At 35.7% G+C, this 26,961-nt stretch overlaps 1 protein-coding gene and 1 non-coding gene across 2 annotated transcripts in view; both read right to left on the reverse strand.

The window, feature by feature from the left end:
- Positions 1–7,285: 7,285 nt before the first annotated feature.
- Positions 7,286–26,961, reverse strand: part of LOC115213281 — a 78,168-nt gene continuing 58,492 nt past the window's right edge. Inside the window, exons 8-18 of the mRNA XM_029782213.2 lie at positions 25,016–25,087; positions 23,050–23,078; positions 19,852–20,023; positions 18,891–19,018; positions 18,629–18,787; positions 17,397–17,503; positions 16,579–16,615; positions 13,714–13,797; positions 12,161–12,263; positions 9,993–10,068; positions 7,286–7,579 (exon numbers count right to left, since the gene is read on the reverse strand). Coding sequence (XP_029638073.2) covers positions 7,408–7,579; positions 9,993–10,068; positions 12,161–12,263; positions 13,714–13,797; positions 16,579–16,615; positions 17,397–17,503; positions 18,629–18,787; positions 18,891–19,018; positions 19,852–20,023; positions 23,050–23,078; positions 25,016–25,087 — 1,139 coding nt within the window. The 3' untranslated portion in view covers positions 7,286–7,407. The remainder of the gene's footprint in view (positions 7,580–9,992; positions 10,069–12,160; positions 12,264–13,713; positions 13,798–16,578; positions 16,616–17,396; positions 17,504–18,628; positions 18,788–18,890; positions 19,019–19,851; positions 20,024–23,049; positions 23,079–25,015; positions 25,088–26,961) is intronic.
- On the reverse strand, positions 20,145–20,338 carry LOC115213551. The gene has a single exon (XR_003881808.1). It is a non-coding gene; the product is annotated as a U2 spliceosomal RNA (small nuclear RNA).

Here is a 26,961-nt window from a genome sequence, read left to right on the forward strand (position 1 = left end):
AATCAACCCCAGTGCTTGACTTGTACTTTATATTATCAATCCCAGGGGGATGAAAGACAAAGTTGACCTTGGTAGGGTTTAAACTCAGAATGTAAGGAACCAAAAAGAAACATTGTCTTATGCTCTAATTGATCCTGCTAATCAATCAAATGATGATGATGATGATGATAATGACAGTGGTCATCAAGATAGAAAATAAAATCAAAATTAATCTCACTCTATCATATCATTGTCTTCAATATTTTCCAATCTATTTGGTTTTTCTTTAACATTATTTATGCACAAAAAAAATTTAAATAAAAGATTATTTTCTCATAATTTCTTTAAATATCATATTAATCCACATCCACTGTAGGGCAGATTATATGAAATTTCCACAAAATACACAAAATACAAAGAAAAAGTCACAAAATCAGAATAAATTAGTTTTAGGTAGTGGCAAGGAGGGGGTGGGTATTGATAAGTGAGAGAATAACAAGTTAAAAAAAACACAAAAATAATTCATATAAAGCAATTTGGGAGATGGCAAAACAAAAAATATATATATATATATATATATATATATATGAACAGAATAGAGAATGATAAAAAAGAAATACCTGAGAAGGTATGAAAAGATAGAGAAGAACATAAATATGATCCAATAGATAAGTTGGTATGAAACAGTAAGATCAAAATTAGAATAAATATACTGAATGACAATGTGGATAATCTGTACAGCCAGTGGTCACTTGCAGGTGAGTATGGCTTGGTGACACACACCATGATTTTGCTCATTGTTTTAGGTGCTATATTAGTTTTGAGCAGATACAGACACCCTCTTGAACCTCTCACTCTTGATCCAGTGACATATTCAAAATGTGACAGCAAGAAGGAGAGAGAGAAAGAGAGAACTGTACCAGCACACAGTTGGCACTCTTTTCAGCTGATTAAGCTGGAGCAATGTAAAATAAAGTGCTTTGCTCAAAGACATCATTGTGCTGCCTGGTCCAGGAATTGAAACCATGACCTAATGAGTTAAACACTTCTAATCACTAGAACATGCACTTTCACCATGTATAATCTAAAGTGGTTTTAAATGGAGGAGTGAGGAAAACCATGGCACAGAAATTGAGAGCTTAGTGCTAAGGTTACTAACTCAAACTCCTATAAACATATACTTTTTTCAAATCAGAAGCAGATTTCAAACTCAGAGTTGTTATATAAGCAATCCAAGTAAAAACTACAGGACTTATAATAAAACTTGAGATCTGCTATTGAAGTTCGGGATACTGTTGTTAAAAAATAAAATGCTATAATTTTACTAATTTTTAAGCTGTGACCATCCTGTCTTTGTTAAGGATACTGTCCAACCAAACAGCTGAACTTATAGAACTGGCAAGCATGAAAATTGATTTTTTTATTTATTTATTAGTATATCATGCAAACAACCTCGATAGAACTTCGTATTTCTTTTCCTCTTTCAAAGAAAACAAAAATTTGACAGTGGTGAGAGGTGGGAGGAGAGGGGCATTGGGAAGAAACTGCAAAAAAAAAAAAAAAAAAAGAAAAAAACATTGAAATATTAAATTAAAATTTTAAGTTTCATAATTCCTATTTCAAAATTTTACAGGGGGTAAAAAAAAAAAAAATTAAAAAAGGCATCATACATACACACTTGAGTAACACAAACGAAGAGGCACAAAAACAGGTTTTTCTCTGCTTCAATACATAATGGTTATGCACAGTCACAAAACAAGCTTGGGCAAGATGTCATGTCTATCTTGGGATCTAAGATACCAGACTCTCCTCATGCTTGTCCTTACTGCTGTCGTTCAGCAGAGAGGAACACAAGTTATGTACCTTTTATTTTCAATAATAACACAATGCCTTTTATCATGATATGAACTCATACACCCATCTCAAGAGCTCTCTATCTTACGCACTTAGTTATTGTGCTTTTTCTATATACATTATATACATACATGATACACACACATATATTAACATGCATACAAGAAATGAAAGCTTTTTATCTGCTGATATATTTACAAACAGTGTTCAGTGATATAGTTGATAAGTGGCACTAAAAAATAGAAATTGTATCCTCATCTGCTTGCTTTCTTTCTTTTTTTTTTCCTTTCAACTTTTTAAAATTATATATTTTTTTCATGTTTCATTATTTTTATTGTTTCCATGTTTTCATTCAAGCAGAAAACATTAAACAAGAAGAACAATAATAATAATAATAATAATAATAATAATAATAATAATAATAATAATAATAATGATAATAATAATAATGATAATAATAATGATAATAATAATAGTAGCATTAATAATAAAGAGTTAAGCATGTCTCCCTAAGTTTAAAAGGTTAGAGAGAATATTCGGGTCAAAGAGTTTGAAGATAGATTTCTAAATTTACCATTTTGCTTGCTTAGAGATGTCTTTCAAAAATTAATTTTAAGGTTTTTTTTTTTTTTTGAAAAATAAATGTATTCATTATTTCTTCAATTTTTCTTTTATTGTTTTTCTTCATTTTAGTCATTCGGGAAATTTTTAAAAATGATCTTTTTCGGGATAATCATTTAAAAAAAAAAAGGAAAGAAAATAACAAAAAAAAAAAGAGAAAAAATGTTCTCATATTCTATTTTCTTACTAAATCAATTTTTGTTTTTTTTAAATATATTAAATTTTTGTTTGAATTATTATTTTTGCTTTTTCTTTTGTAGAAAACCTCTTTTTTTAAAATAAACTCAAAGCTTTCATATACAACAGTTAAAAAGAAAAAAAATCATAATTATTATAAAGAAAATAAAATGAAATAACTTTTCTTTTATGTTTTTTTTCTCTTAAAAAAAAAATTATATGGCAAAAAAAAAAATGCAACCAGAGAAAATGTATGAATAAGGTTTGTCAAAACTTTAGAGACAACTTTTTTTTATAGTCTCTCTTCTGACAACCAAACTTATTTCGGGACTTGATGATTCTCTGGAAAATTTTGAGTTTTAAAAACAAAATTACAATTTAAAAACATATAATAATGATAATAATAATAATAATAATAATAATAATAATGGTTTCAAATTTTGGCACAAGGCCAGCAGTTTTGGGGGATGGGATAAGTCAATTACATCGATCCCAGTGTTTAGCTGGTACTTATTGACCCCTGAAAGGATGAAAGGCAGAATGGACCTTGGTGGAATTTGAATTCAAAGCGTAAAGACGGATGAAATGTCACTAAGGATTTTGCCTGGTGTGCTAACAATTCTGTCAGCTCAATAATAATAATTCTTTTTAAATTTGGCACAATGCCAGCAATTCGAGGGGAGGAGGGAATCGATGCCGTTGACCCCAGTACTCAACTGGTACTTTATTTTATCACTTCCCAGAGGGAGGAAAGGTGAAGTTGACCCTGGTGGGATTTGAGCTCAGAATGTAGTGTCAAACGAAATACCACATGAAATTGTCTGACATACTAACAATTCTGCCATTCTAATAATAATAAAAATAATAGCAGCTAGTTATTACCATTTTGAAAAATGGTATATTTTCAAAAATTTTAAGACAAATATTTCCAAAACAAGAACAGAAGGGGAGAGGTGATTCTTTAAAAATAATCTTAAAAATAACTTTCAAAAAATGTTTTCCCCTGCATTCATTTGTCAATTCTTTCGTTTTATTAATAAACTTTGGTGAATATCTTGTTTTGTCATATTAAAAAAAAATTCATTATTGGTTTTACAAAGTAATATCTGAAGAGCAGTAGGCTGAGGTAGGCTGACACCTTACACTTGCTATGTCTTCATTTTCCAGCATTAATATGCATGTGTGTGTGTGTGTGTGTTTATGTGTGTATTATTAAGAAAAAAACAACAACCCTGTTCTTTCTTTAATGAAGCCAACTGTTGTTAAAGGAAGGCTTGACAGGGAATTAATAAATATTACTGCCGGAAATGTGGTTCAATAGAATTCAAAGACTTGATCTTCAGCAATGATTTCTTACAGTGGCATGAAGTCAAACATTTATAGGGTTTAGGTATACTGTCAATTGAAGTGACTTTCTGTATATAACTGGAGCTTTGTCAAGAGGGACGAAAGACAAAATTTTACCTCAACAGGATCTGAACTCAGAATTGAGCTAAATACCACAGGTATTTTGTCTGGAGCTCTACAGCTTGTGCCATTCAAATGCTGTCTGTAATAATCATCATAATAATAATAATAGAGGTCAATTTGAATGAAAGAAAAAAAAAACTTCAACTAGATAAACCAGGAAGCTTGAAAGTACTCAATGTCCAAGTCAGGAGCTTAGAAGAGCTATGAGGAAAACACCAAGAGCAACAAATGCCACTAAGTGTATTTCTGAAACAGCTGTTGCTGTTACAATAGTTTGTAATAGTTGAAGAGAGAAAGTACCATTGATTGTTACCAAAGAAGAAGGTGAAGTTCTTTAGTTCTTTGCATTTTTTTTTAGTTTGTTTAAATTATGGATATAGCCAAGTTGGAGCAATATTTTTTTCTTCCTTTTTTTTTATATAATCAGCATATGTTACATTTGATGCATGCATAATGTGTGTGTATACTGTTATATATTGTGCCTGCATGTTTGTGTGTGTGTTTGCATGAACAATATGTATATGTAGCTGAATAACATTGTGTATTATGTATGTATGTATGTATGTATGTATGTATGTATGTATGTATGTATGTAACACATATTCACATATGTAATATGTAAATGTATGTATTACCTCTACATGAAATAAATGTCTTTACATTGTGTGAAATGAGTGTGGAATAAACCCATATGTCTATCTGTTAGCATATGCTTTAATATGGTAGCATATGTGTGAGCGTATGAAGAAACCCACATATATGTTTCTGTAAGTGTAACCACCACATAGTTCATTGGTAGGATTCAGATCCAAATAAACATATATTTTTTATGATTTAGTCAACGGAGGAAGGGCAGCTCCCATGACGTTTTTCAGGGCCTTCAAGACTGATGGGGAAGATGTTATCCTCAGACTAACATCTGGCCGGAATGCTTATGACACAGTAGACTTTGCTAAAAGCATCTATGGGCCAGGTGGTAGTGTTAAACCAACAGATAGATTAAGGCCCATCTCAAGAACAGCAGTCCCTCAAATGGGTTTCCACTCAGTTTCCGTCTACCAAATTCTACTCACAGCACTTTGGTTGACTCATGGCTATAGTAAGAGACACTTGCCCAATGTGTTTCAATGTAAGATTGAACATGAAACCACATAGTTGCAAAGTGATCTTCTGAACCGTACAGCCAAATTATTTATGACTAGCAGAAAAGTGATGTAGCTGACTGATTTAGTGGGTGGGGGAAGAGAAAATGATGGTAAAAAAATATAAAACTGATGCAAAAATTACAAACATGATCATAAAAGAAATGGTTGAGTCATTAGACATTATCAAATAAGTACAAAGTAAAGAAATAAACTCTACAAGGCAGCATTGGTTGGTTCTAAGATGATGATGATGTTATTACTTAAGGTGACAGAAGACAGTTACCAAAACAGTTAAACAAAACATTAGAAAGATACAGCTGCTATAGTAATAAAGTCATTAGTTTGTTACCTCAACAAATGGAAGTAGACTGACCTTAGAATATAGGCAGGAAATACAGAGGCATTGATATAATTTGACTGAGTGAATTGACTCTTTCAGGAGAAGGGACAAAGTCAAGTAAATCAATTCTCTGAATATCACTGGTACCTATTTTAATAACCAATGTGATGATTATTACTTCAGAATACTTCATTTATTGTGTCAGATGCTTTGTAACAACATCTTAAGTGTTTAAGCAAATCTCTGTGTTGGAACACTTTAAGCTTTATGCATTATGAACTGCAACTATGTTGTAAAAATAGAGACAGCATACAAGATGCTGTCAGGACATAAAAAAACACTTTAGCACTTTACATTGGAAACACATCAAGCTGCAATCAAGTACAGTGACTTGATGCAGATACCAGGTAACTGTGACTAGACCAAAACAACTTCAAACCACGTCACTTGTTATGGGCACACCTGACCATTACCATCTGTTTGACATGCATTAACTACACTGGAATACCTCAGGCAGTGCAACATGCATTAACTACACCAGAATGCTTCAGGCTGTGCATCACATACTCTGATTACATCAGAACACGTAGCATCTCGACACAACGTGACTACACCAGAATACACGAGGCTGTTAGGCGGGTGATACCAGAATATTTCAGCTGAGTCAAGTAATATTGCATTTGACTACACCAAAAAATTCCAGCTGTGAGGCAGACGTATATATGTATGACAGGTCCTGAGACTATACCATACTACATTAGCTGCCAATCAAGAGATGCAACCATGCAAAAACCCATCCAGGAATTGCAGCTTCATCACAATTGTTTCAGCTTCCACTTAATGTTCTATGGTCAGAACAGCACACACTGTCAGCAAGGCTAAGTTCCCACAGCAGAATGTCTGAATACACCAGAACACTCCAGCTATCAGACAAATGCTAGCAACACCAGAACACTTCAAATGTGTGAAGGGGCTGCGGATGCCAGCAACGCAGAACGCTTCAGACTATGCGAAAGGCCTGTGAACACACCTTGGGATCTCAGCTACCACCGATCAAGTGATGTATGCTTGCAACTACCCTTCCAGGAGCTTGCAGCTTCATCACATTCATTTCAGCTTCTGCTTAGTTCCTATGGTTACAGCAAAATACAATTACTGCCAGCAACTTAAGTTTTTACAGGAAAATATCTAAAACATTCAATAAATGTTATCATTTATGTCCCGTAATCTGTGAAAATCAGAGCAATGTCTAAAGCAAAAATGTTATAGCTCTTAAGATATAATGTCATTCTTCATCCATTTCACCTTAAAAGAGGCATAATAAAAATTTCATGATAAATTAATTCAAAGTTATCACAGATAAAAAATTTTTAGTAACCACCCAAGAAATGAATGTTTTTAAACTACTACTACTACTACTACAACTACTATTACTATAAATAATAATAATAATAATAATAATAAATATTATTTAAAAAATGAAATGAAAAAATGAAAAAAACATTAAAAACCTACAGGAGGAAAATAAGTGGTAATAAAACTAACAAGCTATTGCTGAAAAACCATTCCTTTTATCATCTGTTTCTCCATTACTGTGTGTTAGAAAACTGATTTATTCTGCACAAGACAGAGTTACATAAATTTTGTAAACATGTGTCTATAAAACCCTTCTTCTTTGACCAAAAAAAGTACAACCATGTACATTTTCTTTTTTTTATTACAATTATGATTCTTCCAAGAAAGATCACATAATTCAGAGAAAAAAAGCACCAGACCAAGCATGAAAAAAGATTTTGTTAACTTTAGCTTGTTTTCATCTCTTCAATCAGTATCAGCAGCAGCATCCTTGGATTTCGCCAGTGACACGGCTTGTTTCAGATCTTCTACAGCAATGGCAATGTCATTTAAGGATGTCTCACGCCCAACTGATAAGCGGATAGAACTTTTAGCAACATCTTCTGGAATACCAGAGGCTAACAAGACACTATTAACACTGGAAAAAAGAAACGAAAAAGAGAATGTATGTATATATGAAATACATAATATATATATATATATATATATATATATATATCTAATATAGGATAAAATTTTTTGAAAAAAATTCATTCAATGGCCAGCATATTAAAAAATACCTTTAAAGGTTAAATTTATAAACAACTTATAAACAAGGGCAAAAGAAAAATATTAGATGTAAATTTAATAGTGTTCACTTCCGGACTCTCTCACTCTATGAGAGTTTTCAGTCCGATTGCACGTGTCTCGAGGTGTGCTGGAGAATTTCTATTTTGGATATATTTGGGGTACTTAGGTGTGCTCATGACTTAGTGTTTGCTTCTTCCATAGATATAAGTAAGTATTTCATTTATTTCTTACCGTATTTATTGCTGACGAGGAGAAAATTCTTATGAATTAACTCTGAAATTGGGACCGATACGATAATAACGGAATTTTTTAGAAATTTCTGTTGGCTTACTTCAAGATGCGTGCTTATAGTGATAAACTATATGGTTATTGACGATTTGTCTATTTTCAGCATATTTGGCATCAGAATTTTTTCTTTTGCCCTTGTTTATAAGTTGTTTATATATATATATATATATATATATAATATATATATATATATATATATTCATTTATACAACACGCACACACATATATACACGCACAGGTGCACACACATATATGTATACACACAAGTGTGTACAAACATTTCAGTTTTACAGCTGAATGCTCTATCTTACTGGTAAAAGAATTTTCTTAACTGTGATGGAAGAGTGAAGACTGTTTCTTAGCCATCAGGAAATCTGCAGCAAGCAAAATTATATGTGTATGCTCTGCTCAGAGTCACAACAGCTTCAGTAAGATTTAGACTTATATGCCCATATCATCAGTAGTTTACAACCTTATAAGTGTAAATAAATAAAGCAACTGCATCAAATTGTAAATGGTGCTTGGTGACCTTGATAAAACATTTACAGGATTTTCGTGCAATAATACACTGGAATGGATTCCTGTTACTCAAAATCTGTACAGATAGATAACAAAATGCTTAGCAATTACAGAGTGGTCTCCCATGTCTATAGCAATGAGCAGCATCAATTTCATGGTTCTTCTTTACAGATAGAACTGAGCAAGCAAGACTTATCTCTTTAGCACATAAACCGACCATATCTGGCCCAAATATTCTATCTATTTTATGTCAGCTCTGGCCTCTTGTACCTACACTACAATGTCATTCTAAAAATAAACAATCACATCATCAAAATATCAAAGCTACAAGATAATGCATGGCTAGTTCAAAATTATGTAAATAAATAAGCATTACATTTGACAGAGTAATCTGAATGCTAAAGGGTTAAATAGTGAAATATCAAGGGATGAACATTGTGGACCCAATGATATCTTGATATCCTGTTGACCCAGCTGCCTGCGTTAACATGATATCAGTTTTCCAAATAAAAGTTGCATCATTTTCCCACAGTATCACCCAGAACAATTACAATGTGACAAATATCAAACAACACTTGTCAGTATCATACGAGTGAAATACTTCTGTAAATAAAGCCAATTTTTAGAAACTGTCTTCTTTAATTATGCCGTTAAAATTATGCTGTTAAAACCAAGAAAAGTTTTCAAAATCTAATCTTTGGTTTTGCAAAATGTGTTAATTATATCATATTGGAACAGCTGGTTTTGGAGTTGGATATCTTTTGTTAATTCCCTCAACTATGAAGCAGAAAGGGTACCTGATTTTAACAACAGAACTGAAACCTGCAAAAATATTGCTTATCCTGAAATATTAAACAGTGCTTGCAAACCTTTGAACCTTATTACTATGATGTCAAAAGTACAACATGTTAACTTTAATCACTAACTAGTTATTAATACTGTGTGTTAGTATTGTTAGATAAGCCTGTGTTCTAGGAACAGGTTTTACAGCTAATCTGCTTCTTTGGCACTAAGGATGATTTCTACCAGGAGGACAGAACCAAAGTAAATGATAAGGAAACTTGCTTAACCCATTAACATTCTAATCACCCTGTGAAATGTAATGCTTATTTATTCACACTGTTTTGAGTTAAACATGTATTATCTTGTAGCTTCAGGATTTCGAGGTTGTGATTGTTAATGTTTAGAATGACAATGTAGGGTAAATGCGAGAGGCTGGATCTGGCCAGTCTGAACAAAGAAGAAGGAAAAAATCAAAAAACAAAAAAATACACGGGTCCAGATATTATCAGTTTAAATACTAAAGAGGTAAACATTTAATGATTGAACTCAAGTTCCACGACTTACTTGGCCACAAGGAATTCAATGAAACAATATAAGCCTGAACATTTTACAAACCGCATTAAATATGTTCTTTCATGTATTGAACCACAAACTTTGATAATTAGTCTCACCTGTTTTTATCACTTGAATGACATGCAGCTCCAACACTGGCTTTAATTAACTTTACATGGGACAATATTTTTCTACCTGGAAACAAATAAATACATAAGTATAAATTTACAAGTACAAATGTATATATTAATCCTTACAAAAGACACTGGTCCTATTCACATAAATTTCAGCTCTTATATACAAAAATATAAATAAAAAAGCAACAAGGAATAGTGATTTATACACATTTTTGATAATGTGACATTATTATGTAACTAATCAATGGATGAACAGTGCAGTAAAATATAAATTTTGGTATCTCTTATTACAATAAGAAATCATATGATGATACACTCCCATCTTGTTTATATTTCTGTTAATTATGTAAAGGTTGCTACATCTAAACATCTGGAAACTAGCAGGAATTAATGGCATGGACCCAAATGTAAATAATACACAACCCAATCTCCATCACCACCATGACCAACATCATCATCTTTAACCCTTTCATTACAGTATTTATTTTGAGATGCTCAGTGTTTCTTTCAATTACTTTGAATATAACAAAGAATTTAGTAAAATAATTTAGTTATCATTCAGCTAGTGTTAGTAACATAAACTGTGACCAAGGTTTGGTGGAAGATTTTAATTTAAAACTTATGAAAACAAGACATTTGTACTCAGAGCCAGAGCCGGTTTCAGCCAGGTTGGTAATGAAAGGGTTACACTTGTTTTTCTATGACTGAATGGGTTAAGAATGTCCAGTCTAACATTGACTTGACTTGACTTGAGACAGCATTCACCCAGGGTGGGTTGAGCTGGCTTCATTTATCCTCAATACTGCATCTCTCACAAACGCCGACCAGGCCTGGTGATTTGAGGCTAACGACCGCGTGATCTCCAACCACTCCTTATTCCAGCGGCGAACGCCATAGATATGGGGGCCTAAGTTGGGTTCCAGATCAGCCTTGACTGTCATCAGCCAGGTTTCTCGTTGTCCACCACATCGCTTTCGCCAACCCTGAAGGGGAACTGGGGCAATTGCTTCGTAGATGAATTCTGGTTGACAACGGAGGGCATGACCCAGCCAACACAGACGTCTCGTTAGGATGACTTGTCAGAGGGAGGTCTAACATTGCTTCACTACAAGCGATAGTCACTTGTCATGTCCCTCATGTGGTTCAGTCCCCTCACATCAGTCTATACCACATTGGCCAATGTCTTGTTTGGTCACTCTTTTCTACAAGTTCCAACAGCTTGGAGCATTCAGCATGTTTAATCACATGCCTGGAATACGAAGTAGTCCTGTGGCTTACTGGATCTTATTAAACCATCTAACTCATGCAGCATGGAAAATAGCTGTTAACAAACAATAATAATGGTACATTATTTACATTATTTATATTTGACGGATATTTGTCCTCATCTTGTTTGTTGTTAACACGCTTCGGCTGATATACCCTCCAACCCGCATCAGGTGTCTTGGGGGAAATTTTGAACCTGGGTTCTCATTCCTAAGGTATTTTTTGATGTTGTTGTTATTATTAAGGTCACAGCCAGGAATCGAACTCGGAATCTTGGGGTTAGTAGCCCGTGCTCATAACCACCATGCCATATGCCCATGGTGTAGGAATGAGAACCCAGGTTCAAAATTTCCCCAAGACACCTGATGAAGGCTGGAGGGTATATCAGCCAAAACATTGTGTTAACAACAAACAAGATGAGGACAAATATCTGTCAAATATAAATAATGTAAATAATGTAATTAATGTACATAATTCCTCATCTCTTAAATATAGAACGATAATAATAGTTTCAAATTTTGCCACAAGGGCAGCAATTTTGGGGAAGGGGATGAGTTGATCACATTGACCCCAGTGTTCAACTGGTACTTATTTTATCATCCCTGAAAAGATGACAGGCAAAGCCAACCACAGTGGAATTTGAACTCAGAACATAACAACGGACAAAAAACCACTGTATTTCGTCCAGCACGCTAACGATTCTGCCAACTTGCCACCTTACTAGTAATAATAATGATGATGACAATCTTACAATCTTGAATGCTATATCATTTAAATCTGTGACTAATTGATATAACAATCTAACTATGTCTTCTACCAGGATTTAAAAACACGTCAAAACAAATCCAGGATAAAAATATAACAAATCACATAAGAAAACTTACCTTCCAAATGTCCATCTAATATGGAAACATTACATGTGTTTGGCAGTCTGGGAACACCAGGTATTCGACCATTAAACTTTACATTATCTGCACCAAAAGTTTCCTGGATAATAAAAAAAAAATTTTTTAAATTAAGATTTCTTAAAATTGGCTGACCAATCCTATATTCACTAATTGTGATGTCACATCCACAATAGGTGTGCATGTCAATCCAACTCATAAAAATTATGAAAAGGAGAAACGAGACTATGCATTCCTGTCACCCAAATCCAACACAACATTGGGAGATCATAGATCTGGTACTAAGGATATGTGGTTAGAATGTTGCAGGAAAGAACTGCAAAACAAATTCTTCAAGTTAAGCCAACCAACAAGAGATCTACAGGTAGACCAAGAACAAGATGGATGGATAATATCCATGATCTCAGTTGGTTGAGCTTGAGAGTCCAACCAGAAAGATTAATGACAGTTGCTTCTGGTAGGTCCCTGTGGAGGTAGTGCCTAAAGGCTCTACCCCAACAGCCCTCTTAAGAATAGTGGGTGGAGAAGATGGATAAAAATGGCACAGGTTTCTAATGTATTGCAGGAAAGCAATGGGGACCTGTGAGATTTATGCCTTTCCCAAGAGCCTTATCAATGCAATCAAACTTAAAGAACAGAAAAATGGTTTACCAGAGACTAACTTAAACTTTACAGAGTTCACTATAGTACAAGAAAACATAAAGTGGAAATGTCTGAGTTTCAAAATTTTATCAAATTTCTGAGAAGAGAACAAATTTCTCCTCTAGGCTACTGGATCCACAATGTTTCAGTCATTGTATTCGATGGTCATCTTCAGGTACTTTGTCTTACTTAGTAATGTTCTTGGCATTTGGAAATGAAACGTTTATTTCTGTTCTTTTATGACTGTTCTCATTTCATTGTTCATCCCAGGGAGATTCTCCTTACTTAATTTACTTCTCAAGATACCACTAAGTTTATTCATGTTTCAACCAGAGTATATACAGATTGGCTGACCCCGAGATTACTGAACTTGCATTCACTAGCTAAACTACCACACTTAACATTCTGACACTTAATCAATGCTTAAATTCATTCTCACCCTGTCATGGAACAATAACATGCTAAACACAAGTATCGAATACAAGTGTTGATTAATTGTTAATTATTGAATAAGAGTTGAGTGTAATACTTCTTCATTCTCATTGTTTCAAATTATTTATGCATTATCCCAAAGTCTCAAAATTTTGATGATGTGATTGTTTATTTAGAATTACACTGCTGGCTAAGTGTGAAAAACTGGATTTGGCCAGTTCAAACATAAAACACATAAAATACCTCAGCCTGATATAGCTAGTATAAATGCTAAAAGATTAGAATCAACTGAAAATCTTGTTGTTTCTAGCTGAGGTAACAACTTCCTGGACTTTTCCTTGCCCTTCTCTTATTCTGGCAATTATGCTTTCAGAACACTTTCTTTAAAATCCATCCCCACCCCACCCACACCATCTAATATAGACATGCAAAAAGGGAATTAGGGAGAGCTTCAGCACCTCAAGTTTTTCTTCCAGATAATTCCGTATTTCTTCCATATAATGTTCATACTCAGTAATATTGTGTTTCACAAGGGTGCAGGCCTGTAACAAATAGAAAAAGTAATACTGAAAATTTAGATTCATTAGTAAAAATACCAAAGGAAATCTACAAACCACACTACAACGGACAATATATATGTATATATAATAATAATAATATTAGGGAATTTTTTTACTTATATGTTGTTTACTCATTTTTGTACTTTTTGTGATCTAGTTATATGTTTTAAAATATATTTTATTTTTTATTTATGATTTGGTTTATGTCTATCATTGTTTGAATTGCATAATAGTGTTTTTTCTATATATATATATATATATATAAAGTTAATCCAAACATGAAAACACAAAGAGAAAACACAACAACGCGAGGACGTGGAATAAATATAGTAATATTGGACGCTCAGGAAGGAAGGGAAGAAGGAGGGTTTAACGTTTCGAGCGGAGCTCTTCATCGGAAACATAGGAGAAGGAAAGATCCAGAGAAGGGAAGACGGAGGAAAAAAAATCGCCAACGGTACACCACACGGTCACATTTTGAATGTATATATATATATCTCATCATCATCATCATCATTTAACGTCCGCTTTCCATGCTAGCATGGGTTGGACAGTTCAACTGGGGTCTGGGGAGCCCGAAGGCTGCACCAGGCCAGTCAGATCTGGCAGTGTTTCTACAGCTGGATGCCCTTCCTAACGCCAACCATTCCGAGAGTGTAGTGGGTGATTTTATGTGCCACCGACACAGGTGCCAGACGAGGCTGGCGAACGGCCACGCTCGGATGGTGTTTTTATGTGCCACCGACACAGGTGCCAGACGAAGCTGGCGAACGGCCACGCTCGGATGGTGTTTTTATGTGCCACCGACACAGGTGCCAGACAAGGCTAGCAGACGACCACGCTCGGATGGTGTTTTTATGTGCCACCGACACAGGTGCCAGACGAGGCTGGCGAACGGCCACGCTCGGATGGTGTTTTTATGTGCCACCGACACAGGTGCCAGACAAGGCTAGCAGACGACCACGCTCGGATGGTGTTTTTTATGTGCCACCGACACAGAGCCAGATTAGGCAGGCGATCGGCCACGATTGGATGGTGATTGTTACGTGCCCACAGCATGGAGGCCAGTCGGTGCGGTACTGGCTACGGCCACATTCGGATGGTTTTCTTGTGTGCCACCGGCACTGGTACCACAAAGATACAAATTCCATTGATGTTCATCTATTTTGATTTTGTTTGATTTTGATTTTCACTTGCCTCAACAGGTCTTCACAAGTGTCACAAGAAGGAAGGTATGCACAGGTGGACTGACTACGTCCCAGGTAGGGGCCACGGGTTATGGCCTGACTAGTCTTGCCGGGTCTTCTCACGCACAGCATACTTCCATAGGTCTCGGTCTCTAGTCATTTCCTTGGTGAGACCTAAAGTTCGTAGGTCATGCTTCACCACTTCGTTCCAGGTTTTCCTGGGTCTACCTCTTCCACAGGTTCCCTCAACTGCTAGGGTGTAGCACTTTTGCACACAACTATCTTCAGCCATTCTCGTCATATGACCATACCAGCGCAGCCGTCTCTCTTGCACACCACAACTGACGCTTCTTAGGTTCAACTTTTCTCTCAAGGTACTTACACTCTGACGATTATGAACACTGATGAATATATATATATATATATATATATATATATATATATATATATATATATATATATAGAGAGAGAGAGAGAGAGAGAGAGAGAGAGAGAGAGAGATTGATAGAAATGGTAAGACAACAAAAGAATGAAAGAGACCTCAATATTATGTAAATAGAGGAATTTATCTGTAAATATAATGTGACAATTATCCGGTAGCCATGATAAAACTCCGAGTTTTGGATGTCAGGACGGAAACCCACGCTGCCATCTGTCCTTGTCTTGTATACATTTGCTGCAAGGAATCTAATGCTCTTAGCTTATTTTCCCTTAGGGCTGGTCAGACGGGAGCAATCTCAAGTATAACCAGCCGAAATTGCAAAGATAATCTGGAACTCAACTGAGGATAGAAAACTCCGAATGATCCATCCTTGATTTCCTTGTATTGTCTGTCTGGATATTTTGTTTTCCTTTTTTTGGTCTGCCTAACTGTCAGGAGGTTTTGCATTCTTGTCCCATTTTTGTATTTATGTATATATATAATACAAATAATATACAAATATATGCATAGCACCAACTGATCGTGGCCGATACCAGACTCCCCTGGCACCTGTGCCGGTGGCACGTAAAAAGCACCCACTACACTTGTGGAGTGTTTGGCGTTAGGAAGGGCATCCAGCTGTAGAAACACTGTCAGATCAGACTGGAGCCTGGTGCAGCCCCTGGCTTCCCAGACCCCGGTCGAACCGTCCAACCCGTGCTAGCGTGGAAAATGGACGTTAAACGATGATGATGATACATACATATATGTACATACCTACATATATATTTATATATACATGCATAAATGGGTACAGGACATTAAAAAAACGTTGAACACAATGAGAAACGAAAACATAAAACCAAAAACATAGAAATGAACATTTTTTTTCGAACAACGAAACACGTTTCAAAGGTATTCTGTCTGGTGTGCTAATTAATGATCCTGCCAGTTCGCAGACTTAAGCAGTCAATAATAATAATAGTGAAAAACTGCTACTACCTTTCAAGAATTGATTACATTATACATAGGAACAGCACAAGAAGACAGTAAAATGTATTTCTATATTTAACATGTAAACACACAAATACATCTACAATGAACCTAAGCTGAAGTAAAAAAGAAGTTCATTTTTAAGAAGAAAAAATAACTTACCATTCCTAAACCAACAATCATTGCAGTATTTTCAGTTCTATAATCAAAGAAATATGAAATTGAGAAATAATCAAAGGATATTTGTGAATGAATGTGTGAGTGTGCATATTTGAGTGTGTGTATTCGAGTATGTGTATGGATTTGAGTATGTGTACGGGTTTGACTATGTGTGTGTATATATATATATTTGGGTATTTGTGTGTGTGAGTGTGTATGTATATTTGAGTATGTGTGTATATTTGGCTATGTGTAATTTTTCTAGTCACTTTTTAATATGCTTTTCTAAGTTTATGTCTACCTCATGTAAATTCCTTTTCTCTGAGAATTACATGCATCTCGACAGTACAGCACTAGATTGTTATGGAAATCTTGAGTTGCTATGGCATCAAAATATTCCTCTTCTAAGCCAAACCAATATGACCCAGAGGTTAAAATAAAAAAAAAGACAGGATGACCAATTTGGGAAAACATTAGGTTAATAACTTAAAGTGATGAACATAAACTAATTAGGCAAGTAGCTCAGGGCACAAACAATTCCCTGCTGTATCTGCTTGCAAAGGTTTCAAATATTAAACATAATAGAGACAACTAACTAATCACAATTATTACACTATCACCGATCACTATTGCCGTCACCACCACCATCACCAAAAACCATGATACAACCACCAATCATCATCAATGGTGCTACCATTATTGTAACATTGTATCATCAAATAAATTATTAAGAAGCTGAAATAAAGCAGTGTACTCTTTGGATCCCAAAGATTAAAACCTAGTAAAATAAAATATCAAGAATCTTGATAACAACTACTTACCCAGGTCTATAACCATGCTCTTGGCATCCGCCTTTCAGAAGTGGATAAAGGTGTGCTCGAGTTCCTAAATCACGAGTGAATACAGCACCAATTCGGGGTCCATAAAACTAAGGTTTGCAAAGAAACACACAAAAGAAAAGGTGATAACAAAAGCATATATAGTAAATGAGGAAAACAGACAACAACCATTTAATTCTGATCAGGTTGAATGGCTATATTCAAGTTCACTTGGTCCCAATCTAATCCAAATATATGCTAAGTGTCTTTTGCTGTCATATCAGGGTGATCCATACCCAGCCTGGTAGAGGGGAAACTGTCAAAGAGACTGTACCTGTATTTCAAAAAGTGTCACACATAGCGTCATGCAGATTCTGCCAGAGGATTATATTAAGGATATACAAATGTCTGTGGAATACTCAGCCACTTACATTATAATCCATTGAGAAAGCAGTTCCGTTGATCTGAGAACTGGAATGCTTATTGTGAAAATAAACAGGGAGTTTACTTTGTGCACACATTGTATAAAGATAGTTTATACAGAAAGAAAATTAAATAAATGTTCATCTGTTCATTATATCTGTTTTTCTAAGCCAGCATAGGTTAGATGGGTACTTATTTGAGGCAGTATTTTTACTGCCACAAACCTTTTCCTGCTTTACAAGTTAGAGATATTTTATTCCACTGTTTTGATGGTACAGAGCTACTGGATGTTAATATTCACCAGGCATGTAAACATGATGACATGGTTTTAAAAAAGTTTTTCTCTCAGACAACCTCATGTGAGAAGTAGAAATGACAACTTTCACTCACACACACACACATATTATGGACTTCCATACACTTTCCAATTTCATTCACAAGACATTAGTTGACATGAGACAACAGCAGGAGACACTTGCCCAAGATGCCACTGAATAGCCTTGAACCTAAGCTCACATGGTTGTAAAGAGAACTTCTGAACCATGCTGCCATGCCTGAACCTCGCCATAGGACTGCATTCTCATTTGACTCCTGAACTTTTCTTTCTTCCTTTGTTTTTTTATTCCCTTCTTTCTACCACTTTACCCCTTTTTCTGATGAAGGATTTGCACCCGAAACATTAATGACCTTTTCCCTTCAAGTATTATACAAATAATACTTTTGTGAAAAATTATCTCTCTTGTATTTTTTTCTTATTTTTGCTCATCCATCATATACATATATAAATATATCTGAAGGAAAAAAATGCTTACCTTGTGCCCAACAATAGTCATGTAGTCAACATCCATCTCCTTAACATTGGTTTCAACTTTGCCCAAAATCTGAGCAGCATCTGTATGAATCAGAATTCGTTGAGTTTCACCATGTTCCCTTTCAACAGCTCGAACAGATTCGCATATCTTTGCGATAGGCTATAATAAACAAAGTTTTTGAGAGGTGATTTAATACTATTAAATAGTATTTGAAGAAGATGTAAAGTTTTTTAAGAAGTAATCTGATATTGTCCACACTAACCTGTATAATGCCTGTAATGTTATTGGCAGACATAACAGAAACCATAATAGTGTTAGGGCGTATTTTCTTGACTATATCCTCAGGTTCGACGCAGCCAGTTTGACGCGAGGCAGCAACGATGGTAACTTCTGCAAGAAATACAGAACAGTACTTTATTATTTGAACAGTGGCCAATAAAATAAAATGGAAGGATTGTAAAAACATTCTATTAAATAAATGACAGAAAGGGGAGAAAAATGACTAAAATCTTCAGAAGAAAAATAGCGAGTTAGAACAGACATTTTTAAACAAGGCCTCTAAAAATCTCTTGAAAGGAAAGGAAAATGTGTATGAACACGTGTTAACATCAATGGAATTTGTAGTTGTGGTACCAGTGCCGATGGCACATAAGAGAACCATCCGAACGTGGCTGTAGGCCAGCACCGCATCGACTGGCCTCCAAGCTGGTGGCACGTAACAAACACCATCTGATCGTGGCCGTTGCCAGCCTTGTCTGGCACATAAAAAGCATCCACTACACTCACGGAGTGGTTGGTGTTAGGAAGGGCATCCAGCTGTAGAAACACTGAACCGTCCAACCCATGCTAGCATGGAAAGCGGACGTTAAACGATGATGATGATGATGCACATGCCGTGTGTGGCCTAGTGATCAGGGTGTTGGACTCATAACCATAAGGTAGATTACATTGTCTAATATGTCCTTTTCTTTCTTATTGCAGTAGGATTTGGTTTGAAGGAAATTTGGTAACTGCTTTTAGCTCAGTATCTGTTTGTATATCTACATGCGTGTTTATGCATGCTTGGATGTATAGTGTTTGTGCAAATAATGTAGACTTAAATAAATACAATGAAAGAGGAGAGAGAGGGACAAAATGGGAAGGAAAGATTGAGAGGGTACTAGTGAAAGAAAAGAAGTTTATATAGTTAAAAAAAGACCAAAGATATTGAGAAAGACAGCTACCTGCAGTGTTGGTTTTCACAAAATGCTCAAGGACTTCTTTCACTGAATCATGTTCCAGGTTGGAGGTGATGAAGTGTGGTAGGATCGGTTTATCATTGTAGATCTCAGACATATCAGGAAGGCAATGCTCATTGAAGTATCTGACAGCAGTCTGCAAAATCATGTTGTTTGCCTGGAGGGAAAAAAAAAAAAAATAATAAGTATACGTCATCATTGTTATCATCCTAATCACCATCATCATTATTATTATCATCATCATTACTTAATGCCCACATTCTACACTGACAAGGGCTGAACCATGAGTTGTATCCTGGAGGTGCTGCAATACCAGGCCAACCTGCAGAGCAGATGGAGCAAGCCCCTAACTCTTTGCCTAGTTCTACAAATCAGTTTAATATTGATGGCCCCCAACAAAGGACTGCATCAGATATTAAGCTGGTCAGAAAAGATACTACACTTTGATTTTAACAAAGGCAGAAACTGAAAAAAGTTAATTGTGTATATGTATGTGTATATAAATGCACAGATACATACACACACACACACACCACACACACACACACAAATAACCCTTTCAACTACAGGTACAAAGCCTGAAATTTTAGGGAAAGGGGCCAACAGATTATATTAATTCCAGTGCTTCACTGGTACTTATATCATCAATCCTGAAAGGATGAAAGGCAAAATCAACCTCAGCAGAATTTGAACTCAGAATGTAAAGATAGACAAGTGCCACTAAGCACTTTGTCTGGCATGCTAATGATTCTGCCAGCTTGCCACCTCACACACACAAATAATAAAAGAAGTTAGTATTATCCATTTCATATCATATATCATAAGATTGGATGTGTGTGCTTGTTCAGAAACTCAAAAAAGAAAAGAAAGAAAGAATGTAAAGAATATATGGAAATAAGACAGAAAGAGAGAGAGAGAGAGAGAGAGAGAGAGAGAGGAGAGAGAGAGAGAGAGAGAGAGAGAGAGAGGGTGGGCAAGAGAGGGCATAGATGCTTCGGCACACAATACTCATATATGTATACACATAGATCAGTGGTAACTCTGGCTGTTCAGACTTAGCCTGAGTATAAATTTAGTAAAGTGAATGTGTATTTGCAAGCTGATGTAATTTCTGCCAATGCTGACTTCAAGTACATAATTGCAGCTAATAACTCAGGCTCCTTTTATTGAGCCTCGTTGAGGTTCATTTATTTTCGTTCAGTGTCTGGCAGTCATCTTAGAAGTGCCCTGTGTCAAAAAATACCATTCATAGCACACGTTCTCTCGACATTGTTCACACGCGCCTGACTTGGGCTCAGAAATTACAGCCTAAGTTGTTATCTATAATCGTAAAAGTTAAAAGTAATTCAAATTCAATGTTTTCTTGAAACAACAAATTTCTATAGAGATTAGGATTTAAATTCCAATCTATGAAAAGTTTCTGTTCTACAATATTCTTAAAGGAACAAAAGATCATCCAGCAACTCAGGCTAATACGAACAAGCCTGGCAGGTGTAAAAGACTAACTGACATCTCTTGTAAAGAGTACGGGCAACAGTCAGAACAATGATGTTTGTTGTGCACACTGCTGTTGTTATTTAATTGCTGTTATTGTGAGTATCTGTGTGTAAAGATCAGTTGTGTTTTGCAGGGTTGCTTTATTTTTATCCTTAACTTAGAAATAGAGAAAGACATAGTGCTAGATATAAGAAATAAGCCATTTGGGGCTAGAAACATGAAATTCTGTGATGAGCCTGAGTGATGCTGATGACTTGGCGTAGCCTCTGACATAGATATAGGTAGCAGCATCTGTCCCTTTTTTCTTCCATCTCTCTCCATGGCAATATCTATCCCTTCCCTATCTCTCAGAGGAAGGACAGGACAGGTGGTGTAAAGAGCAGGCAACACATCACATGATTAAGAAACAACAGATGAACAACAATGCTATTTAGTTTGCCTGTTGTAAATTTAACAAAAATCATTGTCAGTCAATTATTCACAGATCCCACACATCTAGTGTGTGTGTGTGTGTACTAGAATGTGACAACCCACAAAACAGAGAACTTTTTTTTTATAATTGCTTTAACCCTTTTATTACAGGAATCATATATAACCACTCAAAATTTCATTATTGCAGAAAGCAGTTGTCATGTTTGAAACTAATTTTTTTGAGGCAACATGACTTGTAGAAAATACCTATTCTATATTTTGGCAGATATTTAACATCATAACTGAAATAACTGTGAAATTTAATTTCACAGTTAAAAGGCTTAATAAGAGAATGGTATAATAAACAATGAAAATAACAGCAACTTTTTTTCATGTTTGCATGAATGTAATTCAAGGCATTGTTTCATACCTGGATATCCTTCATAACCTTTACCTGTTGTTTCAAGTAAGGAATTCCTTATTCCACAGAGCTCTGAAGGTATAAAGTGACCAGACGATTTGCTGATTGGAGAAACTGACAATAACATCACTCACCACAGAGTACAAGCAATTGCAGATACCGACAAATATGCATACAAACACACACACAAACAAATGATGGTCTTCTTTCAATTTTCATTTATCAAATCCACATGTGAGGCTTTGATCAGCTTCTGGGTAATAGGAGACACTTGACCAAGATGCCATACACTGGAACCGAATCTAAAACTACATGGTTGGAAAGCTAACTTCTAAACCACACAGCCATGCCCTCCCTCCACTCTTTCTGACAGTGTGTATCTTTGTATGTATTCATATATTATTAGTAAATAAACCACTGATTTCAAATAAAAATACCGTGTGTGACATTTGTTTTGCCAGAGTTACACAAACAATCTCTTGTCACTGTCACTATCAGAAACGCAATAAAATCAGTCGTCTGTTACAAACTGTAACCAATGGCATCACCATTCATTAACTTTGATAAAAAAACAATAAATAGAATGTTTCTATAGTAAGAACCTATTAAAAACTTACTGTATTTGACTGCATATAAGAGGTACTCCTCTCCACACACAAACACAAAAAAAAATGTCTCAAAATGTCACTTCAGTCTGAATCTCCCATAAGCTTTAATGCCCTAAAAACATTGTTTTTTCTAAAATACATGCTCTTCAAACTGGGATGCATCTTTTATGCCAGCAAATATGGTAATTAAATAATAAATATTAGTTTATGTGAAAAAACGAATTAATCAAAGAATTGGTGAATTACCTCAGTTCCTCCTGAAGTGAAGACAATATCTGCAAAAAACAAAGAAAAGTGAAATATTTAACAAATTATAATCATTACTGAAAATATTGAAGGAAAGGAGTGTAATTAGTGATTAAAAAAGAAAAATTTAGCATGATTTCGCAAACTTTGTGTTTGACTGGTAGACTGTTGATTGGGCCCTGTAGGATGACAAATAGAGTTGACCATGATAGAATTTTAACCGTAAAGGGATCTAACTAAATATAAGTAACTTCCTATTGCAATCAGACATTTCTGTTACTTAATTACCCTCCAGAAAGGTGTATCTTTTTTTTTGTCTTTTATGTTTTACTTGTTTCAGTCATTTGATTGCGGCCTTGTTGGGACAGCACCTTAAAGGATTTTAGTTAAACAGGTTCACCCTCAGTCCTTCTTTTTTTTTTTTGTTTTTACTTTTAAAATCTAGCACTCATTCTGAACTGCTAAGTTATGTGGGCATAAACAAACCAAAACCAGTTGTCAAGTGGTGCAGAGGACAAACACAAACATACACACATACATATGTATGATGGGCTTTCACAGTTTCCATTTTCCAAATTTATTTGCAAAGCATTGGTCAGCCTGGGGCTATAGTAGAAGACATTTGCCCAAGTAATATTAGTTCCTTAAGTGGTGAATTGGCAATCACTTGGAGCATCGGATAAAATGTCAAGCAGTATTTGTTCCAACTCTCTGCACTTGAAGTTCAAATCCTGCTGAGGCCAACTTTGCCTTTCATTCTTTCAGGGTTGATAAAAATATAGGGAAGCAGGGCAGTGGATTAGCAGAACTGTTAAGGGTGTTAGAGAAAGGATGCTGTGTAGCATCTTTTCTGGCTCTTAGTGCTCTGACAGCAATAACTTATGATGACATTGACATCAAGCTGTATCAACCATGCCTTTCCTTTAAACATTACCAGTGACACGGACAAGGCTGACATGCATGGACAGGTAACTGTTTGTCATCCACAACAACCTTGCATCTTGCCTATGCCTGCACTTCATAGAGACACTTTCCCCTAAATGCAGAAAACCCATGGTCAGCTATGCTTGAAGGAGACCCTAGTAGACATTAGTTCTTAGCTCGCATTTGCAATGGTAAAGGTCACCTGTTTCTTTCATAGGGTAAGTTTTTGTAGCAGAACCTGAATCAAGAAACTCAACGGTTTTCTTACTAAAATTGGCATGAGAATGGTATTAAGCCTTTATACAATGATCAGGTTGATCTTATAAGCAAACTATGTTTCTGCAAGGAAAACTGTGATGATCCTTGCAAGAGTATATCAGTTTATTGGCATAATGACCAACCTAAGATACTACATCACTTTATATGACATTGATGATATATATCATTATTATTAAACTCCCGTGTTGGTGTGGTCTTTTTGTTAACTTGCTAGTTCCGATTAAGGAACAGAGATAAATGTTATGTTTACCAAGACTAGTCTAAGCTTAATAATTGTATTTGCACACTCCATCTCAATCATTTGATCTACATATTCTCTGTCAAAATTAATCTGACATCTCCCAAACCATCACTACTGCCTTCTGAGAAGAATTTATATCATTGTTCTTTGCCTGTGAGAAGTCTGATTGAGGCTCCACTCCATCTTACTTGTTGCACACAGCACATATCTCCATATCTCCATTCTCCCAAGCCTTACCATTCCTCTATATTGACTGTGACTGATCTAAGATTGTGGACTGGATGGGAAGATTGAGTGGGTGGCATCAGAAAAGAAGGTTTACAGAAATGTCTGCCTGAAGGCAGAGGGCTCTTTCACATGGTCCAATTAATTACACAAGTATTACTGTTCAAAGAATTACTATATCCACCAGATCCTGAAATCCTCAGTGAGTGGAGAAGCTACTCAGAGACCTAGCAACTCTTTGCATAATTAAGTAAAATTTCAGAGGCAGAAGACTGTTGAAATGTCAGAGATACTTACCTTTAGGAGAAGAACCAATCATATCAGCAACCTGTTCTCTTGCATCTTCAATGACCTCATGGGAAGTGTTAACTAGAAACAGGAAATAGAAAAAATGTTGTTAAAATTATATTGCATATGTATAGGACTTTCCTTCAAATTTAAGTAACTGTAACAAATCAAATTTTGAATTAGCATCAAAGAATGATTTTTTTTTTCTTTATATTTTCAATGGTTTGGAACTGTGCCAGTGTTGTTCACACATTCTCCAGACTGAAGAGATTGATGTGGTTGATGTTCATGACAGCTGTAATAAAAATATGGCCAAGGAAGAAATTCTTGACGATTGACATTCTGAGCAGTAAAGACTGGGAAAGTAGAGCATAACTTGGAAGATGGACACAATATGGCTGCTGAAAGAAGGAAAGATAAATGAACTGGGCAGGCCTAAGTTACCTGAGATCAACTAAGTTTGAGAGTCTGGGATAGGAGTGTGTTGGTGAACAACTTCAAGCTAATAGGTCAGGAGACTGTTTTTTGTGTATTTTTTTTTTGGAAGGTATGCGATTAATCTAGGCTGTCTGTGTATGATGCAGCAGCACAATCCCAAGTGTGGGAGCACTATTACATTGAGGGGCTCACCTGACCTTTGGCTCTGAAAAAGGTCAGTTTTTGTGATGTAGTAGTCACTGTTATGCTGAAAGGAACACCAAGAGAGAACCTCAGACTGGGAAGCCTAGCATTTGTACATGAATAACTTTGTATGAATACAGGGAGACAAATGCACACAAACACAATGCTGTTATTGGATGTGAGGGCAAATAGGCTATTGATGTACAGGAGGAAAAATGTGGGCAAAATAAAGTTGATATAATGTGGGTCAGAGTGAATTCTGTCAGCACATACCACAAAGATGTGGTATGAAAGGAAGCCTCTAACCCAGGAAGCAAGAGATAGATGAAGTCCATAAAAAAGTAGTTTAGCTAAATGATTCACATGCCAAACACAGTTGAATACTTTGCTGATGACAAACACAGTATCATTGATTTAACAAAATTTGCAAACATTTGTTGTTTTACAGAATTTTCTCTTTCTCAAAGTGGATCACCAGTAATCTGGCTTTACAGAGGCTGTACTGGTGATCATTAATAAGAGAGGGAGTAGAGTTATTAGAGAATATGATATGTATAAGGTGATGAGCTGCTAAAGTGAAAGGGGATAGCTTCAGAGGTAATATAGAACTAGTGTGTGAAATGTGGAGTTAGATGCAAAGCTGACAACCAATGCAGAGTCTTTCTCTACAAGAGTGCTGCTTATGGGGGCCACAAGAGTTGTTAAGTGGATGGAAAGAAGATTCCACAAAGTTGGTAGAGATTCTTTTAACAAGGGACCAAAACAATTGGCTGTAGTTTGGGGAGAGTGGTAGAGCTTGCAAGCTATGCTATACACAGTGATATCATTTGAGTTTCAGATGATGGTCTTTCTAGATTTACAATGGTGTGTAAAAACATCTAGTTTATAAAGAGGTCAGTGACTATTTCTAAGTTCTGAAGGTGTTATGTGTGACCAGCTTAAAGGAATTGAGGCTATGAGTTTTGATTGTGAATGAGATGTGGAAGTTCATGTCTAAGGAGATGGTTTTAGTCACTTGCTAAGCTGTCTCTGATGAAAAAACATATAAACACATAATATTATGGTGATCTACTCGAAAAACGCTGCCGCCATGGTGATCTCATTCTCACTCACAACATCATAAGCGGAAAGTGTAACCTCTCGAAAGAGCTGTTCTTCACTCCTGCTCCAGAGTGTGGGCTGTGGGGGTCACTCCAAAAAGCTCTATCTACGACGATTTCGTCTCAATCAAAGGAGAGGGGCTTTCTCCGTCTGGGTTGCAGATCCGTGGAATAAGCTGCCGGACGAGATAGTGAAGATGCCAATGACCGCTCGGTTCAAAGTCTCTCTTGACC

Source organism: Octopus sinensis, linkage group LG6 (genome assembly GCF_006345805.1).
Source record: "Octopus sinensis linkage group LG6, ASM634580v1, whole genome shotgun sequence".
Lineage (NCBI taxonomy): Eukaryota > Metazoa > Mollusca > Cephalopoda > Octopoda > Octopodidae > Octopus > Octopus sinensis.